The sequence below is a fragment of the Scyliorhinus canicula genome, chromosome 11 (assembly GCF_902713615.1).
Source record: "Scyliorhinus canicula chromosome 11, sScyCan1.1, whole genome shotgun sequence".
NCBI classification, from domain to species: Eukaryota; Metazoa; Chordata; class Chondrichthyes; order Carcharhiniformes; family Scyliorhinidae; genus Scyliorhinus; species Scyliorhinus canicula.
The window spans coordinates 144,354,663-144,379,350 of record NC_052156.1 but is presented as its reverse complement, the minus strand read 5'-3'; the positions used below and the strand labels follow the sequence as shown (position 1 = coordinate 144,379,350).

The 24,688-nt window shown below is 45.6% G+C and overlaps 1 protein-coding gene across 4 annotated transcripts; it reads left to right on the top strand.

Moving 5' to 3' along the window:
* The first annotated feature begins 77 nt into the window (after nucleotides 1–77).
* gcc1 (GRIP and coiled-coil domain containing 1) lies at nucleotides 78–23,560 on the top strand. Of its 4 annotated transcripts, XM_038811631.1 has the most exons (4): nucleotides 78–233; nucleotides 1,399–3,426; nucleotides 9,217–10,290; nucleotides 20,416–23,560. In XM_038811631.1, the coding sequence occupies exons 3-4, from the start codon at nucleotides 9,253–9,255 to the stop codon at nucleotides 21,727–21,729; spliced, it is 2,352 nt and encodes a 783-aa protein (XP_038667559.1). In that variant the 5' UTR covers nucleotides 78–233; nucleotides 1,399–3,426; nucleotides 9,217–9,252; the 3' UTR covers nucleotides 21,730–23,560. The 4 variants fall into 4 exon arrangements, with proteins under 4 accessions (XP_038667559.1, XP_038667558.1, XP_038667562.1 ...); XM_038811630.1 differs by lacking the exon at nucleotides 1,399–3,426 and having other exon boundaries at nucleotides 80–233; XM_038811634.1 differs by lacking the exons at nucleotides 78–233; nucleotides 1,399–3,426 and adding an exon at nucleotides 4,842–5,219.
* Nucleotides 23,561–24,688: the final 1,128 nt, after the last annotated feature.

Below are 24,688 nucleotides of genomic sequence, written 5' to 3'. Positions count from 1 at the left end.
GGGTCAACGTGAAGCGTCGGCACCACTTCCGGGCGGTCTGACCAATCGGCGGCTCGGTTTCGAAGCGGCTGCTCCAGTGACGTCGCTGCGATGACCTTTGACTCCGAGGCCTGTCACCTTCTCAAGATGGCGTCTTTCCTGTTCCATTGGCGACGTCAGCGAAGGTTTTCTGGCCTCGGCGTCCCGGCCTCGGCCTGAAGGCGACAGTCAGCCCGGAGAGGAGGCGGATCTCGGTGAGGATCGGGCCTGTTTGCTTTGTGGGTGACGTGAAGCGGCTTTCGTTGGGCGAGAGGGGAAATGGGAGTCCGGTCGGTTGACCAAACACGGCTTCGGGAGGGCCGGTGGGTCCTGAGTGCCCGGGAGCCGGTCGGTACTGCGGGGACGCTGCCCTGTCCCGGGCGTGCGTGCGGGGGGATGGTTCTTGTTTAACGGAGACTCTGCTCAGGCGGCTGTAAAAGATCTTGTGACAGTTTCGAACTAAAGCAAGGTACCCTCGCCCCATTTCTGGTCATTATTGTTAAACTCAACCTCCACTAACATCACTAAAGCAGATGATCGGGCCGTCATCACGTTGTGGTTTGGGGGATCCGGAAAACAGTGATTACATTTCGAGAAGGGTTTCACTGGCTACAAAACTATTGTAAGGCACCCTGAGTTCATGAAAGGCCAAATTTGTGACCAAGTCTTTTGAAGAACTTGTATTTATTTACATTGCGTCTTTCACAACATCAGAACGCACCAATTTTGTCCTTACGACTAATAAAGTACTTCTCGGGTTTCGCTGTTGTTGTACTATAGGAAACACGGCAGCCAATGTGCACATATCAAGGGACCACTAACAGTTGTGATGATCAGATAATATGGTTACTTACTGAGGTTGATTGAGAGATAGATGTTGGTCAGAACACCTCCAGAACATCTCTGTTTCTCTTCAGAATAGTGTCCTGGGATCTTTTATATCCAACCAGGGCCTCCGTTTAACAGCTCATCTAAATCACAGCACCCAAAGCCTGGCAGCACTCCTTCCATATTGTCTCCTGACAGAGCAGCAAACCCTTGGCCCATCTCTGACAGAGCATTGCACTGGAATGTTAACCTACGTATTTGTGCTCAAGTGTCCAGAGTTGGACTTTGAACTCACAACCACCTGATGTGGAGGTGAGAATACTCCCAAAAAAGCCATACCAGATGTAATAAACAGCCCCAGGGCACCTCACAAGAGCATAGTGACATAAAAATATAGAAAATAGGTGCAGGAGTAGGTCATTCGGCCCTTCGAGCCTGCTCCGCCATTCAATACGGTCACAGCTGATCCTTTAGCTTGAGGCCATGCTCCCGCTCTTTCCCCATATGCCATGATGCCTTTTGAGTCAATAAATTGATCTATTTCCTTCTTAGGTATATTCAGTGAGTTGGTCTCCACAGACTCCTGTGGTAGAAAATTTGCGTATCAGGAGGGTCGTAAAGCGATCGGTCGCACAATTCCTGCCATGGTCTTTATCGCAAGAGAAGCGCCCAATGGTCGCTACTGGCTTTTACATTGAGAATGGCGACCGTTGCCACCTTTAAAATGAAAAGAAATGAGGCTGTGTGCAGTCTTCCAACCAGAAGCGGCAGCAGAGAGCAGGTAATGCATCCTGCATGTACAATTGATGTCAAGAACCCTCCAAATACTTGCTTTTGGTGCCAAATCACATAGCAGAGGTGCTTCCATTTTCCAGCTGCTGGCAAGAGGTCTGTGAAAATGGATCATTTTCTTAAAAGTAAGAGACGGCCAAAGACTCAAATAGCCAGTGTTCCTACTGGACAACATCTCATAACAGAATCTGCTGGAGAGAGCTGCACGGGAGAGTCCAGGACAAGACACAGTGCAGTGCTGGTGTTAACTCTGAAATGGAAAAAAAATTAAATGAAAATCGCTTATTGTCACAAGTAGGCTTCAATAAAGTTACTGTGAAAAGCCCCTAGTCGCCACATTCCGGCGCCTATTCGGGGAAGCCGGTATGGGAATTAAACCTGCGCTGCTGGCCTGCCATGGTCTGCTTTAAAAGCCAGCTATTTAGCCCTGTGCTAAACCAGCCCCTGCTCTGTGCAGAACTCCAGGGCCTCTGGTTAACAGCCTACAAAGTCAGGACAACGCAGTAGAAAAATGACTTCTTGAGGAATGGGCTTGTCAATTGTGCCAATGCAAATAAGGATGAAAAGCCCATGTGTGTTATATGCAGGGAACTACTGGCAAATGAGAGGAGAAATTTCAGATTTTGAAAGAGAAGTGGGTGAAAAATTTATTTTGAGGTTGAGACCGAAGAGTCCATTATTAACCTACAGTTAACTCCAAATTAAAAGACTGCGCTGTTGTACCTGATGTGTGATATCAAATTGAAAACACACCAAAGGCCCATGAGGCTGTCAGCATTCTGGAGCAGCATCTCCCATGAGTAACCAGTGCTGAGGGCCTTCACGATGACGTACATGTGCGAGGTTGGATTTTCCATTTTCATAAAGATGAACACGGCACAAAGGAACTGGCTAAAATCTACACCTGATATGTGCATTGCCCTCTCCTGTGAACCTGATTGGAGTAAGATTGTGAAGACCATGCAGGCTCCCCTGTCAGCTTAACGTTAAGCGAACGTGCCGTGTATCGCGACGGTCGGCCGGCGTGAGTCGCGAACATCAGCCAGTTGGCAAAAGTAAAAAAAGTTTGTGAAACACTGATTTGAATACTCTGCAATTACGTTTATCTTGCCAAAGTAAATCATTTCATACTTATCAACATTATAATGCATCTGCTGTATTTTTGACCCCTTACTAAATTTGTCTACATTGCCTTTAAGCCTCTTAACATCCTCCTCACCACTCGCAGTCCTACCAAGTTTTGTTTTGTCAGCAAACTTGGAAATATTACATTTGGCCCCTACATCCAAATCACTGAAATATATTATGAATAGCTGGGGCAGACGCATTGATCCCTGCAGTACTCCACTGGCCACTCCTGCCACTCTGAAAAAGACCCATTTATTTCTACTTTTCTGTCTGCTAACCAATTTTCAGTCCATGTCATAATTAGATGAAAACTGGCACTGAGCTAAGTTGCGCAATATTAGAATAGGTGACTGGAAACTTGGTTGAAGAGGTACATTTTAACAAGCAATATGCAGAAGGGGAAGTTGGGAATTTCAGAGCAATAGGGTCTACATAGCTTACGATAGAGATAATGGTAATAAAAATTGATAGACATAGTTTCAAGGAATGATGCATCATAGTAGGAAACAATTCAGTCCTTTGAGACTGCATGGCTCTTTGGTAGAGCTATCCAATTAATCACACACCATGCTTCTGACCCACAGCCCTGTACAAAATTTTCCCAATCCTCTTTTGGACTTCACTTTTGGACTTTTGAATTTGCTTCTACAACCCTTTCAGGTAATCATTCAATATCATTATAATTGTTTTAGAAATCCTCACAATAGTTCCTCTGGATCTTTTGTCAGTCATCTTAAGTTTATGTTTTGTGGTTACCAACATTTCTGCCGCTGGAAATAGATTCTCCTTAATTACGCTATCAAAACTGTTCCTGATTTTGAAAGCCTCTGTCAAATCTCCTCTTTACCTTCTCTGCTTTAAGGGGAGCAAGCCCAGTTTCTCCAGTCTTTCCATACAACCAAAACCCCTCGTTCCTGGTACCATTCTTGTAAACTTCTTTTGCATCCTCTCCAATGCCTTGACATCCTTCCTAAAGTGTGATGTCCAGAATTGAACACAGTATTCCATCTGGGGACTAACTAGTGTATTATAAAAGTCCGGCATTACTTCCTTCCTTTTGTACTCTATTAATAAAACTAAAGCGCTCATACATTTTAACAACGGTTTTCTCAACTTGTCCAACCTGCTTCAAAGATTTGTATAGGTACACCCACAAGTATCTCAGTTTCTGTTTTCCCTCTAAAATTATACCATTTAACACATACTGCCTTTCTTGATTCTTCCTATTGACTGAGCATACACAGCTCTGAGGTAGAGAATTGCAAATATTGATAATATCCATCTCAGTCGTAAATGCCTGACCCCTTATTCCAAGGGAAACATCTTCCTAATGTCTACCCTGCCAAACTTCTTAAGAAGTTTCTATGTTTCAATGCAATCATCTCTTATTCTTCTAAACTCCAGGGAATGTAGGCCTATTCTACTTGATCTCTCTTCAGAGGATAATCCCCTCAATCCAGGAATCTATTTTTGTTGCATGTCCTTTAAGATAATTATATCCTTCCTGAGGGAAGAAGACCAAACTTGTGCACAGTACAGTATTCTATACACACTACTCTGGTTGTGGTCTCACCAAGACCTCATATAATCTACTGTTGAGCTAGTGCACAATACCCTGCCAGTTATTCTATTTTAATTTTAATTTTATTTTTTGGTATGTTTGGGTATGCCCTTCTCCTGTATATGTATAAATATATATTTCGTATTCTGTGTGCATAACGATAAATGTACTTTGTTCAAAAACCCAATAAAAAAATTTTTTTTTAAAAAGACCTCTCACAATTGCAGTGGGACCAATTCACTTTTGTACTCCAATCCATTCATAATAAAAACTAACAAACCATTTGCTTTCACAGTTCCTTGTTACCTACATGTTAACTTTCTTCAAATTGTATACAAGTGCACTCTGGGCCCTCCGTATGCCAACATTTCCTCGTCTCTCACCTTGTATAAAGATATGCTTTTCTATTTTCCCTACCAAAGGAGATAACTTCAAAGGCGCAATTCTCCGGAAAGATTTCTAAGTGTGATAACGAGCAGGAATTGCAGCGAGCTTCCTGGTGCTTGGCTCAGTGGGGCCGGCAACGCAATTCAACGTTAATTGGTCCACTGAATGAGGCCCCACGGGTTCTCGCTGGAAATGAAGGCTCGCCAGCTGATTTACCGGGACAGCGCTCTCCAGCCCGCCGCTAACCAGGTCAAGCAGCACTTGCTCAGCCAACCCCAGACATATTGGCACCCAGGAGACCGGCCCCAAGATTCCGATCCTTACCGTGGTATGCTGCCATACACCGTTGACACTAGAAGGGATATCCTGTTCCCGGAGAGTCAGCCACAAGGCAGCCAGTGCTGCCTGGGATGAGGTGGCAGCAGCTGTCAGCTTGGAGAGTGTGACCAGGAGGACTGGCCTTCAGTGCCGAAAAAAGGTTGACGACCTTCAGCGGGCAGCACGAGTGAGTAGACACCAACACCCACTCCCCAAAGGAGCATCCACCCCCCAACTCCCCATCCAACCCCCAGCCCTTCCTCCTCCCCCACCCCACCACCACCTCTCGTTATTACCTCCTCTCCCAACACTGTGAACCACGTGTGAGTGGCTAACGATGCCCTCTCGTGTCTTCTCAGGAAAAGCAGTCCCATAACAGTCGGGAGAGGGCCAGACTAGTGGAGCAGTTCGGATATAAGAATCCTCATCTCCTTCAAGGAGTGTACCCTGGAGGTGACTGGGGTGGCCAAGGACAGATCGGTCAGCCACGCAGAGGCTGGCAGACACCGCAGAGGTGAGGAACCACTGAGCTCCACCTGCGGAACCTGTCAAACGTGTAGTGATTGCCTTACTGACTGATCCATCCCTTCCACGATGGTGCCAGTCAATCCCAGGCGACCCCCTCTCCTGACTCGAAGAGAACACCTCGGAGGAAAGCTCCGAGGATGCAACCATAGTCGTGGCACAGCTGTCATCTCCTCCCCCCACCAACGCAGATACAAACACCTCAGCGGGGTATGTTAGTGGACAGGCTTCGGGGGCACAATTTGGTGAGCACCACACTGCTGATGATCTACATCAGGTGGAGGCAGGAACTCACAGGCGAGACAGCAGTCGGAGGGCTGCTGGATTCCAGGAGCCGGCTGGGTCCCAGCCTGATGCTGAGCCTGTGGTACAGAGGTACCTGGAGCTGATGGGGACGAGAGGGACCTACCTGGACGTTCATAGGGATATGTCAGCGTCACTCCAGCAGATCCATAGCTGCTTGGAGGAGTCCCAGAGGCTACGGGCGCAGGAGGTGGTTCTGACAATGAGTAGTACAGAGACCAACACTGTAAGGGTGGCAACCGCAGTGGAGAGCCTGGTGCACGGCGTCGGCACCATGAGTGAAGGTGTCGTGCAGTCGGTGACGGCCATGGTCAAGAGTCTCGGCAGAATGTCTGAGTCACTGGGGGATCTGACCCAGTACCAGGCTGACTTTGATGAGGTACTGCGGGACCCCATCCTTGCAGTACCCCACGAGCCACAGCCTGCCAATGCAAGAATGACCCATTTATTCCTACCTGTTTTCTGCCTGTTCGCCAAGCTTCAATCCATGACAGTATATTGCCTCCTATCCCAATTAACCTCCTGTAGGGGAATTTATCAAAAACCTTCTGAAAGTCCAAATATACCACATCCATTGACTCTCTTTTATCAATGTTGTGAGTAAAATTTTCAAAAATCTCCAACAAGTTCATCAACATTCAAATCCCATTCGTAAATCCATGCTTACTATGCCCAATCAGATCATGGTTGTCCAAGTGTCTATTTATCACAGTTTTTATAATAGATACCAGCATTTTCCCTGCCAATGATGTACGGCTAACAAGTCTGTAGTTCCCTGTTTTCTCTCTCCTTCCCTTCTTAAATAGTGCGGTAACATTTGCTATTTTTCAATCTTCAGGAACCATTCTAGAATCTATAGAGTTTTGGAAGAAGATCACCAATGCATCCACTATCTCTATAGTAAATTCATGAGATGTATAATATCAGATCCCATGGACTTATAACCTTTAGTCCCATCAATTTCTCCAATACAACCTTCTTTCTTATACTAATTTCCTTCAACTTCATATTCTCTCTCGTGCCTTGGATCACCATATCTGTGAAAACAGACACAAAGTAATCATGTAGCTTTTCTGCCATTTCTCTATTCTCTATTATGAATTCTCCTGACCTCCCTCTGTCACTGGCGGGTCGGGTGCAAGCGGTTAAAATGAACATGTTGCCACGATTTCTGTTTATTTTTCAATGCCTGCTGATTTTTCTGCCAAAGGCTTTTTTCAGAAAGATTGAGGGAAGGATTCATATGGGGAGGGAAGGTGGCCAGAGTTAGAAAGGTGCTACTACAGCAGGGAAGGCAGGCAGGGAGTTTGGGTCTTCCGAACCTGATGTATTACTACTGGGCAGCGAATGTGGAGAAGGTGCGGAGCTGGGTAAGAGGGGTTGATTCCCAGTGGGTCAGAATGGAGGAGAGTTTGTGTAGGGGGTCGGGATTGAAAGCACTAGCAACAGCGCTGCTCCCGATAGCCCCGGGGAAGTACTCAGGGAGTCCGGTAATAATAGCTTCATTGAGAATTTGGAGGCAGTTTCGCCAACATTTCGGGTTGGGGGCAGGGTCAACGGAAATACCGATTCAGGGGAACCACAGATTTGAGCCAGGGAGGTGGGATGGAAATGGGAGGAGAAGGGGATTAAGACACTGAAAGATTTGTTTCTTGGGAGTCGGTTTGCAGGATTGAAGGAGCTGGAAGCAAAGTATGGGCTGGAGCAGGGGGAAATGTTTAGATACATGCAGGTTCGAGATTTTGCCAGAAAGGAGATACAGAACTTCCCGGAGGAGTCGGCCTCCACATTGCTGGAGGAGGTGCTGACGACAGGGGGACTGGAGAAGGGGGTAGTGTCAGCGGTTTACGGAGCTATTTTGGAAGAGGAGAAGGCACCATTGGAAGGGATCAAAGCAAAGTGGGAGGAAGAGTTGAGAGAGGATATGGAGGAGGGGTTCTGGTGTGAGGTGCTCCGGAGAGTGAATGCCTCCACCTTGTGCGCAAGGTCGGGGCTGATACAGCTGAAGGTGGTGTATGGAGCACACCTTACAAGGGCAAGGCTGAGCCGGCTCTTTGAGGGGGTAGAAGATGTGTGTGAACGTTGCGGGGGGAGGGGGCCGCAAACCACGTTCATATGTTTTGGTCCTGTCCAAAGCTGGAGGATTACTGAAAGGAGGTGTTTAAGGTAATCTCTAAAGTGGTGTACGTGAAACTGGACCCGGGCCCTCGGGAGGCCATATTCGGGGTGCCGGACCAGCCAGGGTTGGAAACAGGTGCGGGGGCAGATGTTGTAGCCTTCGCCTCGTTGATCACCCGAAAGCGGATCCTGATGGGTTGGAGAGCAGCCTCTCCACCCTGTGCCCTGGCATGGCGAGGGGATCTGGTGGAATTCTTGACTCTTGAGAAGGTTAAGTTTGAACTGAGGGGAAGGACGGAGGGGTTCTACAATTCATGGGCATTATTCATTATGTACTTTCAAGAACTGGATAACATCGGACATTCGTTGGGGGGGTTGGTGAGAGGGGGGCAATGAGTGTTAATGGGGGCTATGGGTGATTCCTGATTTCTTTTTGTCATTTGTTTATGTGAGCATGCGGGCGAATGTCTGGGGTTTGGTGGGAGGATGGGATCGTTGTCATTGATATGGGAATTGACATATTTGTTACTGATTATTGTTTATTGTTGGTGGGTGTAAATTTGGGAGAAAATATGGAAAAAGGAGAATAAAGAAGAGAAAAAAAATGAATTCTCCTGACACTGCCTGTAATGGACCCACATTTACCTGAACCAAATGTTGTTTACTTTTTACACATCAATAGAAGCTTTTACAGTCCATTTTTATGGTTTTTGCTAAATTACATTCATATTCTGTTCTCTCTTTATCAGTTTCTTGGCTTTCCTTTGTTGTATTCTAAAAACTTCCCAATCCTCAGATTAACTACTATTTCTGGCACCTTTATAAGCCTCAAATGCTTTTAAAAACCCAAACATAGTACATCCAGTGCTTTCCCCATATCTATCATGCAAATGTTGAAATTGTACTTCAAATGATCTATTGAAAATTGGACAGGGTGTAGAGATGTGGCTGATTCGCACTGGCTCATTTTCCTGCCTACCAAAGACCAAATTCACCTCCAGACTCTCTCTGTTTTGCGTCTGTCAACAGGGCGGATGTTATTTCTCCTTCACTGATTTTCTGCTTTCCTGACTGACCTCTGATGTCTCAGTTCGTTATTTAATGCCTCTCTCTCTTAGTCTACAGAGATTAAATGAATTTGTCAAATTTCAGCTGCCCACTATTTCACTATATTGAAACTGAGGACAGGAGATCGACACATTTTTATCAAATAATATTTATTTTCTTCCTCATTGCAGATGGGTTCCTTGCTTGGAGATCTATTTTGAACTGACATGGAGAAGTTTGGCGTGAACTTTGGTGGTGGCCCTGGTAAGAAAGAGCTTTTAGATACCATTGAAGCACAGAAGAAGCAGCTGTTCCAATACCAGACACGCCTGAGAGATGTTGTCCGTGCCTATAAAAGCCTCATCAAAGAAAAGGAGGCATTGGAGGCCAGTTTGAAAGTCCTCTCTGTATCACAAGATGTGGATAATAGTTTACAGAATGTTGGTCCTGGAAGTACAGCCTCTGACCTTGGAGATGACCAGAGCTCAGTCCATAGTGAGGACAGTGCAGGTACAATGAATAGTATGGACACAGCAGCTAGTTTGACCAATAGCACCAAGGGAGAATTAAATGATGAAGATAAAAGCTCAGTGGAGCGGTTGGCTGGAGGAACCTCCTCCCCCAAATCTGAGGAAGCCAATGGTTCTGAAAGTGGTATCAGTGTTGGGAGTGGGGAACAGCAGAACCACAGTGATACTGATAAAATGATACAATTGAAGAGTCAGTTGGCAACACTGACCAATGCTTTGGCAACTGTTACACAGGAGAAATCACGAATGGAGGCCTCCTATTTAACAGACAAGAAGAAAATGAGGCAAGAGCTAGAAGACTTGACCCAGAGGTTTGACGAAGAAAGCACCAGATATGAAGCAGAGATGAATAAAGTCCAAGAACAGCTCGCAGAGGCCAAAGCTCGAATCATTACCCAGCAGCACGAACGAAGCCGGGAGCAGAGTGACCACGCCTCAATGCTTCATGAACTTCAAAAGTTGCTACAGGAAGAGAGAGCTTTGCGCCAAGATGTGGAACTGCAGCTAGAAGATACGAGGGAAATGTTGACATCAAAAAGCCATGCAGCAGACAGGGTGGATAACTGTGAGTCTCAAATGAAGCATCTGAATCGGGAAGTCGATGAGATGAAATGTGCATTACGGCTTGCTGGAGAAGAGAAGAGAAGACCAGACCCACGTGTACAGGAATTGGAGGAAAAAATGACTGAGACAAAAACTCATTATCAGGCACAACTTCAGCTGGAAATAAAGAAGGTAGGGTTTGAACTTTATATCAGCAAATGGTCATGGACTTTCTTGTCCATATTCTTAGATTGCAACTTCCCACATAGAGTCATAGTTTTACAGCACAGAAGGAGGCCGGTCATCATGCACCCATCCATTGTTTTAAAAAATATATAAATTTAGTGTTATTGTCTATGCCAATTAAGGGGCATTTTAGCTGGCCAATTCACCTACCCTGCGCATCTTTCGGTTGTGGAGGTGAGACCCACGTAGTCACGGGGAGAATATGCACACTCCACACTGACGGTGACCCGGGATCGAACCTGGGTCCTCACCCCCGTGAGGCAGCGGTGCTAACCACTGCGCCACCATGCCGCCCCGTGCACCCATCCATTCTAATCCCAATTCCCAGCACTTGGCCCAGAGCCTTGCACACCAGGGTGTTTCAAGTGCTCTTCTAAATGCTTCTTAAATGTGAGGGTTCTCACCCTTTCAGGTACCACCACTGTCTGAGTGAAAAAGTGTTTCCTCAAATCCTCTCTAAATCTCCTGACCATTACCTTAAACCTATGACCCTGGTTGTTGAGCCTTCTTCTAAGGGGAAAAGTTGCTTCTTATCTACCCTGCCTATGTCCTTCATAATTTTTTACACCTCATCAGGCCCCTCCTCAGCCTTCGCTGCTCTTAAGGAGAATAACCCCAGCCTCACCAGCCTCTCTTCATAGCTCCAAACACTCCATCCCAGGCAACATCCTGGTGAATCTCCTCCGCATCTTTTCTGGTGAAATCACATCCTATAGTCTGGCAACCAGAACTGTGCCCAGTACCCTAGCTCTGGCCTAACAAGTAGTTTATACAGCTCCATCATAACCTTCCTGCTCTTATATTCTATGCCTTGGCTAATAAAGGCAAGTATCTCATATGCCTTCTTAACCACCTTATCTACCTTTCCTGCTGCCTTCAGGGATCTTTGGACATGCACCCCAAGCTCGCTCTGGTCCTCTATACATCCGAGCACCCTACTGTTCATTGTGTATTCCCTTGCCTTGTTAGTCCTCCCAAAATGTATCACCTCTTACCTTTCAGGGTTAAATTCCATTTGCCACTGTTCTGCCCATCTGACCAACCCATCTATAACACCCTGGAAGCTAAGGCTTTCCTCCTCGCTATTTACCATGCCACCGATTTTGTACGTCATCTGCGAACTTACTGATCATACCACTTACATTCACATCTAGATTATTAATGCTACTACATACAGCAAGGGACCCAGCACCGTCCTACGGTACACCACTGGACACAGGTTTCCAGTCACAAAAACAACCTACGACCACGCTGCCTCCTGTCACAAAGCCAATTTTGGGTCCAATTTGTCAAATTGTCCTGAATCCCATGGGCTGTTACCTTCTGGATCGGCCTTCCATGTGGGACCTTGTCAAAAGCCGTACTGAAGTCCATGTAGACTACATCAACTGCACCGCCCTCAACTACACACCTCATCACCTGCTCGACAAATTCAGTCAAATTTGTTAGACATGATCTCCCGTTGACAAAGCCATGCTGACTATCCTTCATTAATCCTTGCCTCTCAAGTGGAGAATAAATCTGTCCCTCAGAATTTTTTCCAATAATTTCCCTACCACTGATAGACTCACTGGCCTGTAATTATCTGGATTGGATTGGATTGGATTTGTTTATTGTCACGTGTACCGAGGTACAGTGAAAAGTATTTTTCTGCGAGCAGCTCAACAGATCATTCAGTACATGGGAAGAAAAGGGAATTAAACAAAATTCAAGAAAATACATAATAGGGCAACACAAGATATACAATGTAACTACATAAGCATTGGCATCGAATGAAGCATACGGCATCGGATAAAGCATACATGAACAATGAAGGTTCTTCCCTTCTTGAATAATGGTAGCACATGGGCTGTCCTCATGAAATCTGGCACCTCTCCTGTGGCCAGAGAGCATTAGATACGTGAAAATACTGTCAGGAGTTCTGAATATATTCTGCAAACCACCTCCTAATTTGACCTCTGTTGATACTGTAATTTTTTTCCCAGGTTAGTTGATGCAAATCCTCTTCAATTATTTCTCACAATTTATCATCCTTTAATCAGTGCCCAACATTATTATTTTGTTCTGTTAAATTAACCTAGAAAAACAAAATATAGGGACAGGAGCAGAACATTCAGCCCTTCGAGCCTGCTCCTCCATTTGACATGATCATGTCTGGACACAGATCCACAAGTGGAATCTGACCTGCCTGACGGAGAAAGTCAAAAGGACCTAAAGAGAGGGTGCAGACGATCAAAATGAACGTATTGCCGAGGTTCCTCGTGCTGTTCAGATCAATACCGATCTTCATCTTTGTCAACGGGAGATCATGTCTAACAAATTTGACTGAATTTGTCGAGCAGGTGATGAGGTGTGTAGTTGAGGGCGGTGCAGTTGATGTAGTCTACATGGACTTCAGTACGGCTTTTGACAAGGTCCCTTCTTCCACAACATAGGCAAAATGAACATGGATTTTGTGTGGGGGGGGGGAAGAAGCCAAGAATCACCAAATCAACACTGCAGAGAAGAAAAGACAGGGGTGGCCTGGAACTACCAAACCTACATTACTACCACTGGGCAGCTACGGCAGAGAGAGTGAGGGGATTGATACGCAAACCCACCACGGAATGGGTGCGGATGGAGGAGTCTTCCTGCAAGAGAACGACCCACCGGGCCCCACCACGGCACCGCTCCCACCACCCCCCGGACGAAATACACATCCTACCCAGTGGTGATATCCACACTAAGGACACGGAACCAGATGAGGCAACATTTCAGTCTGACTGAGATGTCCCAAAGGCCCCCATCTGCGGAAACCACAAGCTCCCACCAGCCATGCTAGACACCACCTTAAAAAAATGGAGACAGGATGGGGGACGCTAACATTCAGGGACTTTTACATGGAGGACAGACTAACGACACTGAGAGAACTGACCTGGAACTACCGACAGGACAGGAACTTCGACACCTCCAGGTAAAGCACTTTCCCCGCAAGGAGACAGTAGGATACCCCAGGGCCCTGGGAACACATTACGAGAGAACCTCATAAACACGGACAGTAGGGAAGGGGGAAACTGCGGGAAAATCTACAGACAGCTACTGGACAGGGCGAGACTGCCACTGGACGAAGCTAGACGAGAATGGGGAGACGAACTAGCGACAGAAGTGGGTTGGGGACACAGGAGCGAAGCACTGAGCAGGGCCAACTCCACATCCTCCTGCGCAAGACTCAGCCTCATGCAGTTCAAGGTGGTGCACAGAGTGCACCTAACCAGAACCCAAATGAACAGGTTCTTCCTGGAGGTGGAGGATAAATGTGAATGGTGCCAGAGAGGCCCGGCCAACCAGACTCTCATGTTTTGGGTGTGTCCCAAACTTGTAGGGTTCTGGACAGCCTTCTCTGAGGCAATGTCCAAGGTGGTAGGGGTGAGGGTGGAGCCATGCCTGAGAGTGGCAATCTTCGGGGTATCGGAACAGAGCTACACATGGGGATGCCCTAGCTTTCACTTCCCTAATTGTACGGTGGAGAATCCTCCTCAGCCAGCGATCAGCAGCAGCACCCACAGCTGTAGACTGGCTGGCCGACCTTGCGGAATTTCTCCACTTGGAGAAGATCAAATACACCATCCGAGAGTCGGAAGATGGCTTCCTCAAAACATGGGGGCAGTTCGTCAGCCTGTTCGAAGCCAACAGTGATTAGGGAAAAAGTGAGAAAGGGGAGAAGACAGTGTTGCTCTATTTATATATCTTGGTGAACCACAAGCCTTTCCCTTATCTCGATCAAATGACCACACAACCAGTTAGTTAGTTCAATAGATGGTATATTTACATACACAAGAGTTATCTCAACATGCAAACACAATATCTACTACGCGTTAAACTACACCTATCAGCTACAATAACCTATACTTAACTTCAGGGTGACCGGCACTGTGCAAATGGATAAAGGCCTTTATCTGGATTTCACTTGGCTGGTTCGAAGAAAGGGGCTCTGTCTCTGCTGGGTTCATCCGTCAGGTAGCGATCATTGGTCTTGAACTTAGCTGGCTGTTCCTGCTGCAATTGGGTAGGCACATGCCGGATCCAAAAGAGACAGAACACATGGCTGTGCTCTCTTTTATCCCTCTGGGATTTCGCGCTCTTTGGGGCGGTCCTTAACCTTGGAGCCAATAGTTTGACAGGGCTCTGATCACTCTCTTCGATTTCAGCCAATAAAGGGGCGGGTGCCTTGGTGGCTGGGCGGGTCCTTAGCGGTCATTGACCTTGGCAGTTGTGCTTTCTGAGTAAGAGAAGTGACGCCGATCAGTCTGTGGCTGTACCGGTTGCTTGATTGGAGTTCTATTGTCCTGGGAAAATGGGCTATTAAAATGCAAACGAGCAGGGTTTTCGATCAGGTCTGGTTACCTGTGTTTTTGATACACAAAGGCTGTGTATCTGTCTAAGTCCTGGGTTGCCCATAATTCCCATGGTCCTTTGCAGGTGGCCATCTTAGATGGCTACAACAGACCGGGAAACACAACTCTTGCGGGAGGAAGAGAGGAGGGAACTCAGGGGAACTAGAGGGAGAAGCACGGGGGGGCGCATTGGCAGAAGACCCCCCTCAAACCCACAAGGCCGGCAACAGAAAACAAAAAGGGATGGGGGGGAAAGGGGACAGAATACCCTGAACGAAAGAGGGGAATGCCAAGGAGGGGCCAGGGAGGGCGTGGGGGAAAAGGGAAAGGGGGGTGGTGTGTAGGAAACACCAAGATTGATAATATATATATAAGAACCACACGTACTGTAAATATTGAACATAAAGCGTTACTGTGTATAAATTGAAAATACCAATCAAAATGTTTTTTATTTTGACCTCCCTTCCAGCTGATGGACCACCCTCCATGCCCTAAGAGTGTTAATAATAATAGGATTCGCACACTTGGCAGACCCAGCCTTGAAATCCCTGTAAAAGAACAGGGCTTGTATGGCGTATTCAGACAGGCCTGCTTCAATGTCAAGCCAAATGGAAGAGGGGTCTTCTCTGACCCAATCCCTTCTCAACCTCAGATGTGAGACTAATTAATATTTTAATATTCAACCCCCCCCCCCCCCCCCCCCCCCCTTAAACTGGGAAGCTGCAGTTTGGCTAGTTTTAAGCAAGATTTATTTTTGTTCCATATAAAAGAACTAAACATCCCAACCTTAGCAGAAAGTAAAATTGGCGGTATCTGTGTAAAGGATACAATAAGCCAGGCAACACATTCATCTTAATTAACGCTACCCTGCCCAACTGCAAAATTGGCAAGGAGGACCAAAGGAGCAAGTCCCACCTAATAGATGCAATGAATGGGGGGGTTTGCCTCATACAAATGTTTAAAGGACGGGGTAACCACTACACCCAGATAAGGAAACCCTGAAGGGGACCACTTGAATGGTAAATTAGGAAAGGGTTAGGGTTAGGGTCTCCCTCTGAACGCACCCAATGGCATAGCCTTAGAATCATAGAATTTACAGTGCAGAAGGAGGCCATTCGGCCCACCGTGTCTGCACCAGCCCTTGGAAAGAGCACCCTACTTAAGCCCATGCCTCCACCCTATCCCTGTAAACCCAGTCGCCCCATCTAGCCTTTTGGACATTACGGGGCAATTCACCTAACCTGTACATCTTTAGACTGTGGGAGGAAACCGGAACACCTGGCGGAAACCCACGCAGACAAGGGGAGAAAGTGCAAATTCCACACAGTCACCCGAGGCCGGAATTGAACCCGGGTCCCTGGAGCTGTGAGGCAGCAGTGTTAAACACTGTGCCACAGTGCCAAATTGATTTTATAGGCCCAATAAAAGGCTAAATCTATCCATCACATCAATAATAGTAGGAATAGAAACGTCTGGCTTAGATACAAACAGCAACACGTCATCCGCATATAGCGTGATTTTATGCTGCTTCCCTCCACTATATAACCCAAAATCAAAGGATCCTGTCTAATTGTTTCTGCCAGGGAGTCTAAGGCTATTGTATTCAATAATAGGCATCCCTGTTCAATCCCAAACTGGAGACAAAAATTCTCAGACCCAATGCCGGTTTTTGAAAGACCTGAATAATAGTCACTCAACTCCTAACATACAAATTCTGGCTTTTTATGAACCCAATCTGATTGCTCTTGATTATCGAAGGGAGAATTCCTTCCACGTGCAGACTCTACATAGTGACGAATCGAACCTGGGACCCTGGAGCTGTGAAGCAACAGTGCTAACCATTGTGCTACCGTGCCCTATTTCAAACTGTGAACAGCATGCCTGGACTGGAGGAACCTTTCTGCCATGGAAGCAGCTGGCACCACTCAGATATTGAAGGTTCCTCAATGAGGACCTTTTTACAGCCACTGTTGAATTCTTGAATTCTCTGGATGGATATGATGACCATGCCGGAGGGATCTTTGCAGCAACCCTGGGTGGTCAGGGATATGGCTGGACAGTGCCATGACGCTGCCACCAGGCACTGCCAAGGGGCGGGACCGGAGAGGGGGCCTTTGGTAAACCCATAGCGGTTGTCGCTCACTTTGGAGCCCCTCTCCAAAGAGAGAGATTGGGAGGGGTCTTTGCCAGAAATTCTTGGGGGGGGGGGGGGGGGGGGGGGTGGTGGGGTGCTGTAGTGCTGTAGGATTATTCTGAGATTGTGGCGCTCTTTAAAAATGGTTCCCCTATCTCTGAGGATCCGACCTTGCTGACTTCTTCGGGTCCCAAGGCGTGAATTTCCCCAGCTCCAAAACATTTCCTTTTTAAAAAAAATTTAGAGTACCCAATTCATTTTTACCAATTAAGGGACAATTTAGCGTGGCCAATCCACCTACTCTGCACATCTTTGGGTTGTGGGGGCGAAACCCACGCAAACACGGGGAGAATGTGCAAACTCCAGACCAAAAACATTTCCAAGTGTGGGTGGATGGTTTCTGGATCACGTTGCTCCACCTGGCAGGAATTGCACTTTGTTTACTTGCAATGAAATGAAGCTCTTAACTCTGCCTCTAATGCACAGAGCAGCCACAATTCAGTTTCTAACTTCTGTCCTTAATGGTACCTTGCACTTTGATGCTTTGACATAATTGACCACATCCTCTTCAAATGCTGCTCCTCTGTTCACTTAGTGGGCATGCCTTCCCTCCTTTCCAGTCTTGCCTAACCAGTCATAACCAGAGAATTGTTCCCACCTTTGCAACATTACCTCTGAAGTCACCCAAGGATCTACCTTGGCTTCCTCCAATTGTAGTCTAATCCTTTTGTAACTCTTTGTCTTAACTTTGAGTATTATGTATATTGGATATGTTATGATCAGGTGAGGAGTGATAGTGGCTCATTTGACCACTAGAAGTTTTTTATTGGAAAAGGATATACTTTCCAATTCAGTGAGTACTTAACTGTTTACCCACTGTGATCCCAAACAAACCAATAGGACAAATTCTCTTGCGTTTAACAAAAAAAGAGGTTAGCTTACTGAATTTGCACGTGAATGAACACACACACATACATACAGATTACAGAGTGGGGAAGGATAGGTTGGTCAAATTAGAGTCCATAAAAGTTGAAAGGAATTCAGGCTGTCGTTTGGTGACTCGCCTGGCTTCAGGCTGAATCTGGTGGTCTTGCTGCTTTCATTCGGTGGGCTTCTGCTTTCAGCAGTGTTAAAATAGCAGATGGATGATCTGTCTGTTTCCTTGGAGACCCAGCTTGTGGAGTTGAGTTCTTTCTTTAAAATCTCTGCCTGGTGTCCATGGAGAGAAGTCCAACTACAGCAGACAAGGTCCAAAGGCTTGCAAGTCAGGTGGAGAGAGAGGGAGAAGAAGGATCTCTCTTGGCGACTCAGCTGCTGATCCTCTGTTCTGTTGAGAAAACGCGTGTATAAAACATACAAAGGGTTGGCTTATCCTGTGAACTGAGCAGTAATTCAAACATGATTGTGTATTCCAGTAGTAATTTGATTAGGTCAGTTCTGGGAATCCCCATTCTTAGTCAGGGTCCCATTGTTAGCTGACTAGGTCTAATGGTTTGTCTCCACGCAGACCTTGTGCTGATGGAATAGGAAATATGGTTAATTCATCTTTCTCGGAGGCCATTGTATTTTATGGGGTTTTTTTTGGTTGTTTTTTTTTTTTTTTTTTTTTTTGCAGACATGCTGTCTCCATTTCAGTGGGGGTAGAATGTGAGATGTACAGTAATAAACGTTAAATAGCCACCTGTAAGTCCAAGATCCTTAGCTTATATTTTTTAAAAGTCTGTTTTTAAATGCTCAATTCAATATCCAGCTAGTGGTTGGAAATCATTTGGCATAAAGCACATCTTCATGACTGATATGTTTCAGTCTAGTTAGTTTAATTTATAGTTTTTTTTTTATAAATGTTTTTTTTATTGGATTTTTGAACAAGGTATAATTACCGTTATGTACACAGGATAAGAAACATATATATATATGAGCACACCCCAACATAACAAAGAGAAGAAAATAGTACACAGTAAAAGAAAAATACAATAAAAAATGAAATAGAATAACTGGTAGGGTATTGTGCACCAGCTTGACAGCGGCAGCTCTGTACACCTGGCAAAATTATTTACACCACGTAAGTAGCCGACTGTTTGCGGGAGAGGGGGGGGGGATTGGGGCGGCAAATATACATTTGGGTGCCAGGGAGATAATTACAGTGTGCGATACTTGGCTGTGTTTCGTGTTGTTGTCACCTGTTTCTCCCGGACGGATCGCGCTGCCGTCTTGCACTCGCCTCCGCTTCTGCTGCTCCTCCCGTCCTCCGTCTTTATTTTCTTTGTTCCCTGCTCCTGGAGATGTCATGTACGTTTTGGTACCCTGTGCCTTCCTTCCGGCTCCCATTCCTTGCGCCCCCCCCACCTCGCTGGTTCTCCTCTCTTGTTCCCCCTCCCCTCCACGGTTCACCTTTCTTTCCTCAGGTTTAGCTGTCACCCCCCCCCCCCCCCCCCCCCCCCCCCCCCCCCCCCCGGTGGTTCACCTTTCTTTCCTCAGGTTTAGCTGTCACCCCCCCCCCCCCCCCCGTGGTTCACCTTTCTTTCCTCAGGTTTAGCTGTCGTCGTCGTCCCCCCGCCCTGCCTCCCAGCCTATCTCTCCCTTTCATGCCTTGGCTACTTTCCCCTGATTCTTGGCTACCTGGCTATTCTTCCTCTTGTACGTTGGCCACAAACAGGTCCCGGAACAATTGGGTGAATGGCTCCCACGTTCTGTGGAAGCCGTTGTCTGACCCTCGGATGGCGAATTTGATTTTCTCCATTTGGAGAGATTCCGAGAGGTCGGACAGCCAGTCTGCAGCTCTGGGTGGTGCTGCTGACCGCCAGCCAAACAGGATTCTACGGCGGGCGATCAGGGAGGCAAAGGCAAGGGCGTCCGCCCTCCTCCCCAGGAATAGATCTGGCTGGTCCGAGACCCCGAAGACCGCCACTTTCGGGCATGGTGTGTCTGTCGTGGTGGTTGTGGGTACGTCCTTCTCTCCTCTCGTAGGAAGTTTTTAAGCTGCAGATACCTTAGCTCGTTCCCCCTGGCTAGCTGAAATTTCTCTGTCAGTTCATCCAGTGTTGTGATCCTGCCGTCCGTGTATTGGTCCCTGACTCAGTGTCCCTCCGTCTTGCCCCCACCTTTTGAAGGTGGCATCAGTCAGTGCTGGTGTGAACCTGTGGTTGTTGCAGATGGGAGCTTTGTCCAACATTTTGGTCAGGCCAAATTGCTGCCACAGTTGGTTCCAGGATTGGAGAGTGGCTATCACCACTGGGCTGCTGGAGTGTTTTTTGGGTGGGGGTGGGAGTGCCGCCATGGCGAGGGCCCAGAGGGAGATCCCCACGCAGGAGGCCTCCTCCGCGCGCACCCACTCGGCTTCTGGCTCCTGGATCCATCCCCTTAATTTTGTTTTCATTGCCAAAGAAAAGGAAAGACTTGCACCAATAATATAAAATGGTGCACAGATAATATCAGTAAATGTTGCTGCACAGCCTGACACTGAAGAGAAGTATGTTACCATCTCTTGCATCCCTTTTAATATTACGGAGATATTTTTAGAATCCATTTGTGGTTAACACTATTTTCTTTCACTCTCTGCTTCAGGCTGTTCAGGTGCAGGAACAACTGCGACATTTTTCTCAAATGGAAGAAGAACGAGTTGCAAATTTGGAAGGTAGAGTCTCTGAGCTGTCTGAGCTCCTCGGCACTTACGACAAGAGCAAGCAGAAAGACAAGATGACAATTCACAAACTGAAGGACCGTATAATTCAGTTGGATATGGAGAACAAAACATTGGCTATTGCTGCTTCCAACAGAACCCCTGCAGATCTACCTGTAGATGAATCGAATCTTGATGTCAATATTTTAAGAGACAAAATGGAAAAGCTGAAGCGGTTGCTAGTGTTGGCAATCCAGAAATCACAGCAACCCATAGATGTAGAGAAGCTTTGTGAAGTTGATATGACGGGCACACCTGAAACATCTGATGGAGAGAAGGCCTCTGTTTTCTATTATCAACAAGAGTTGAAACAGCTGAAGGAAGAGTTTGAACGGTACAAAATGAGGGCTCAAGTTGTCCTCAAAAACAAGAATGCTAAAGATGGCAGTACATCCAAAGAGCTGGAGAGTTTGCGTGAGCAGCTGGCAGAGCTGAAGGAGAAATATATTACCCTTAGACTCGCGTGTGATGAAATGGAGACCAAACACACATGTGACATTGAAGCAAAGAATTTGGACATTGCCCAACTCCAAGCAGCTCACAAGAAAGAAATAGAAAAGATAGAGGGGCAGTGTCATGAGAGAGTTATTAAACTGGAAGAGGAAATGCACAAACATAGAGACAGAACTCTTGCAGTCTTGGCTGAGAAAGATCGAGAGACTGAAACTCTACGTTCAGGCTCTAGCGGGCTACCCAGTCATAGAAACTGCGTTGAGAACAAGTTTTGGTCAGATGGGGAAGGTCCTCAAAATGAAGATAATCTTCAAGAAGACTTCTGTCACGATATTCTAAAGCAGACTGTTAATTTTTCAGGACCCAATGAACCTACTTTTCTTCACTATGCAGAACAGCTAGCTCGAAAGGAGCTTGAGGTCACAACACTGAGAAAGCAGAAACACCAAATGGAAGCTGTGGTTCATGAGCTGGAGGACAGCCTTCTGATGGAGAAAGAAAGACACAAAGAAGATGTGGAAGTTCTTCAAGATGAGATACAGAAACATCTCAGGGACAAGAAACGTGAAGGAGCAAACCTGGAGTATGTGAAAAATGTGACCTACAGGTTCCTGACCATGCCAGATGCCCTAGGCCGTCAGCAGACATTGACTGCCATTCTCACCGTCCTGCACTTTAGTCCTCAGGAGAAGCAAAATGTGATGAAACAGCAAGCTAGCAGCTGGTGGGGTTCTGGCAAAAGATGATTTGCACAGAGACTATTCTGGACTATGGTAATTATTTGCAGTTGTTAATTTAATCCAAAAATCCACTTTTTCAGGTCTTTCTTACGAATTGAGTTTTGTAGTGGGGCATTTCTGTATCTGTAAGCACTGTAGTTTAGTGTCACTGCCATTATCAAGAAAATAAAAACTTCAGCACTTCCCAGTGAGTGCTGCATTTCGTAACAATGTAAAGGTGGAATGGTCTGTAAACTAATGATCTCTAGCAGTTTTGAGGGGATTAAGTCATGAAACTGACATGAAATTTAAAAAGTGGGCTTCTTTGAAGGTTTTTGAATAAAGTTTTCCAAAGACCTGCTTCAAATGTTGCTGCCAAAAAGCTTTGCTTTGTAAAATAACATTCTTTTTAATTAAATGTTTTTTTTTATTACTGGGACTATATTTAAAGCTAATAGAAGGGCCAGTGGGCTCTCTGGCTTTTTCCTCTCATTCATTCCTGATTCTTTTGATAAGATTTTGTCATTGTGCTCTTTAATGCAGGGGTCAGTTTGCCTTATTGTCTAAAGAGCTTTATTCCTGTTCTATGAAATACCAGCCAAATAGTGCCAGTTTTATATCACCAAACAACACTGCAGTGTTGGTAGGTTCATAATGCTGGACTGATACGGTGTCCGTATTGCTCTTTCCAAACTTAGGTTTAGAATCCTTCTTAGGAATTCAGTCATTTACTAAAAAAACATATTTCTACAGGTGGTTTCTGATCGCCTGGCATAACTTTCAAGGCAACCAAAATTGGAGCGGGGTAAAAATGACAGATGCTCTGGGATTTCCACTGAAGTTACAAGACAAGTCCTGATTAGAATGCTTTACCAAATTAAATGGTGTTGCTAATTTTAGATGTCCCAACAAAAGGAAAAGTTTAATTCATAGAATTATATGCTGCTGAAAGTGTCATTGTCCCTGCGCTGGCTCTAAACAATTAATCCCATTTCCCAATTATTTCACCTGTGACTGTTTCTTTATGTTAAGTATTAATTCAATTCCCTTTTGAAAGCTACAACTTAAACTGTTTCCACCACCCTTTCAGACAGTGAATTCACTGTACACTTGTCCTTCCCAGTTTTGAACACTAATTCACAAGAGTAAGGGCGGCACCATGGTGCAGTGGTTAGCATTGCTGTCTCACAGCGTCGAGGACCCGGGTTCGATCCTGACCCCGGGACACTGTCTGTGTGGAGTTTGCACATTCTCCGTGTCTGCGTGGGTTTCACCTCCACAACCCAAAGATGTGCAAGGTAGGTGGATTGGCCACGCTAAATTGCCCCTTAATTGGAAAAGAAAGAATTGGGTACTTTATTTAAAAACTAATTCACAAGAGTACTGTAGTTTATCAGAATGCTCTCAGTCACAGGTATTGGATTTGGTATTCTGGAATGTGATAGACCCATTTAAATCCATTCAGCAGTCCCATGCTACGGATCCTGACCGTAGATTTGCAGATGGTTTCATACCACATTGCTATCCCAGGTTAGGCATGCTCATTGTGATTTCTCCTTATACAGAGGTGTGACAGGAATTGCTTTGAAATATGACTGATGTGCAGGATAGCTATAAAGGTCCTTCAAATATTTGCTTTGGAGCAGATAAAGGCAGAGACTTCCTGATCCAGATTTGCTAGGGACAAATTCTGAGTTTATCTGTTCTGATTTTTTCATGTCATGTGCTTTGTAGGCCTGTTTTTAGAATTGTACATGGAACTGTAGACCTATTTAGCAATGAATGTAATTGACTTCCTTTGTACATAATCATTCTTAGGCAGCATCTAATTGATTTAAAATTAACAGATGAAAAAACACTTCCAAAGTGATGTTCATTTTTTCTGCGCGTGAGACTGTTCCACTTGTTAATTTCTGACGCCAATCTTAATGGCTTTTCAAAAACATCAGTCAAATCACATTTGCTTATGTAAAGAAAATGTAACTGCTTCACCTCTCATCACACCTAGGCTTTTATTAACCTAACCCAAGTTGCCAGACTCATGTCTGTATGGAATAGAATACACCAGACAAGTTATATTGTGACCAAAGCAGAAAGTGTTGGAAATACTCAGCAGGTCTTGCAGTGTCTGCAAAGAAAGAAACAGAATTACCATGAAGTCAAACATGACTTCTTCAACGTTTCATTGCTTCCAGGGTCACTGGTGGATATCTGGAAAATGCTGTGATCCAGACAATTCTTCATTTAAAAATAAACTGAAAGATCTACAGTCTCCAGAGTACACTCCAGTCAGGGCATATTTCAGGTCCAGCTACTTTCACATTTACAACTGTGCAGAAGGCAGCACCCACTCTTTCTTAACAGGAGGTTCGCAACCTTCCCACTTAATGCATTCCAAATTATATCCTCATTGCCAGTTTCAAAGCAAAATAAAGGTACGGTCCAACATGTCAATTTGACACCTTTACTCTGACACCCAGTGGCCACTAAAAGGATTTGGCGAACCATTATTTTTATAACGTAATGAAAAAGGCAACTTCTAACAAGCTCTGTAGTTAGGAAAGGCAGTGCTGTTGAAGCAAGGAATGGAGGCTATAAAGACAGCTGATGTACTCAAAAGATGTTTAATATGCACATAGTCAATGTGGTTCAGTTTCTATTTCACAGAATGATACACCCCAGAAGGCAACCATTCAGCCCAGTGTGTGTGCTGGCTTTTGAGCTATCTCATTAACCCCATTCCCTGCTCCTTCCCCATAGCCCAACAAATGTTTCTTTTTCACTTATATATTCAATTTCCTTTTGGAAGTTTTATTACCACAGTCATCCATGTTTCTTAGTCTTTGTGAAGAAAATACATCGCAAACTAATGGATAGACCTAAACAACCCAAGGAAGAACTGAGATGGACTTTTGTAAGTATTCAACAACATTGAGAGATAGGGTAAATTGATTTTTAAAAAAAAGAATGTTTGTGGTGGTTTGAG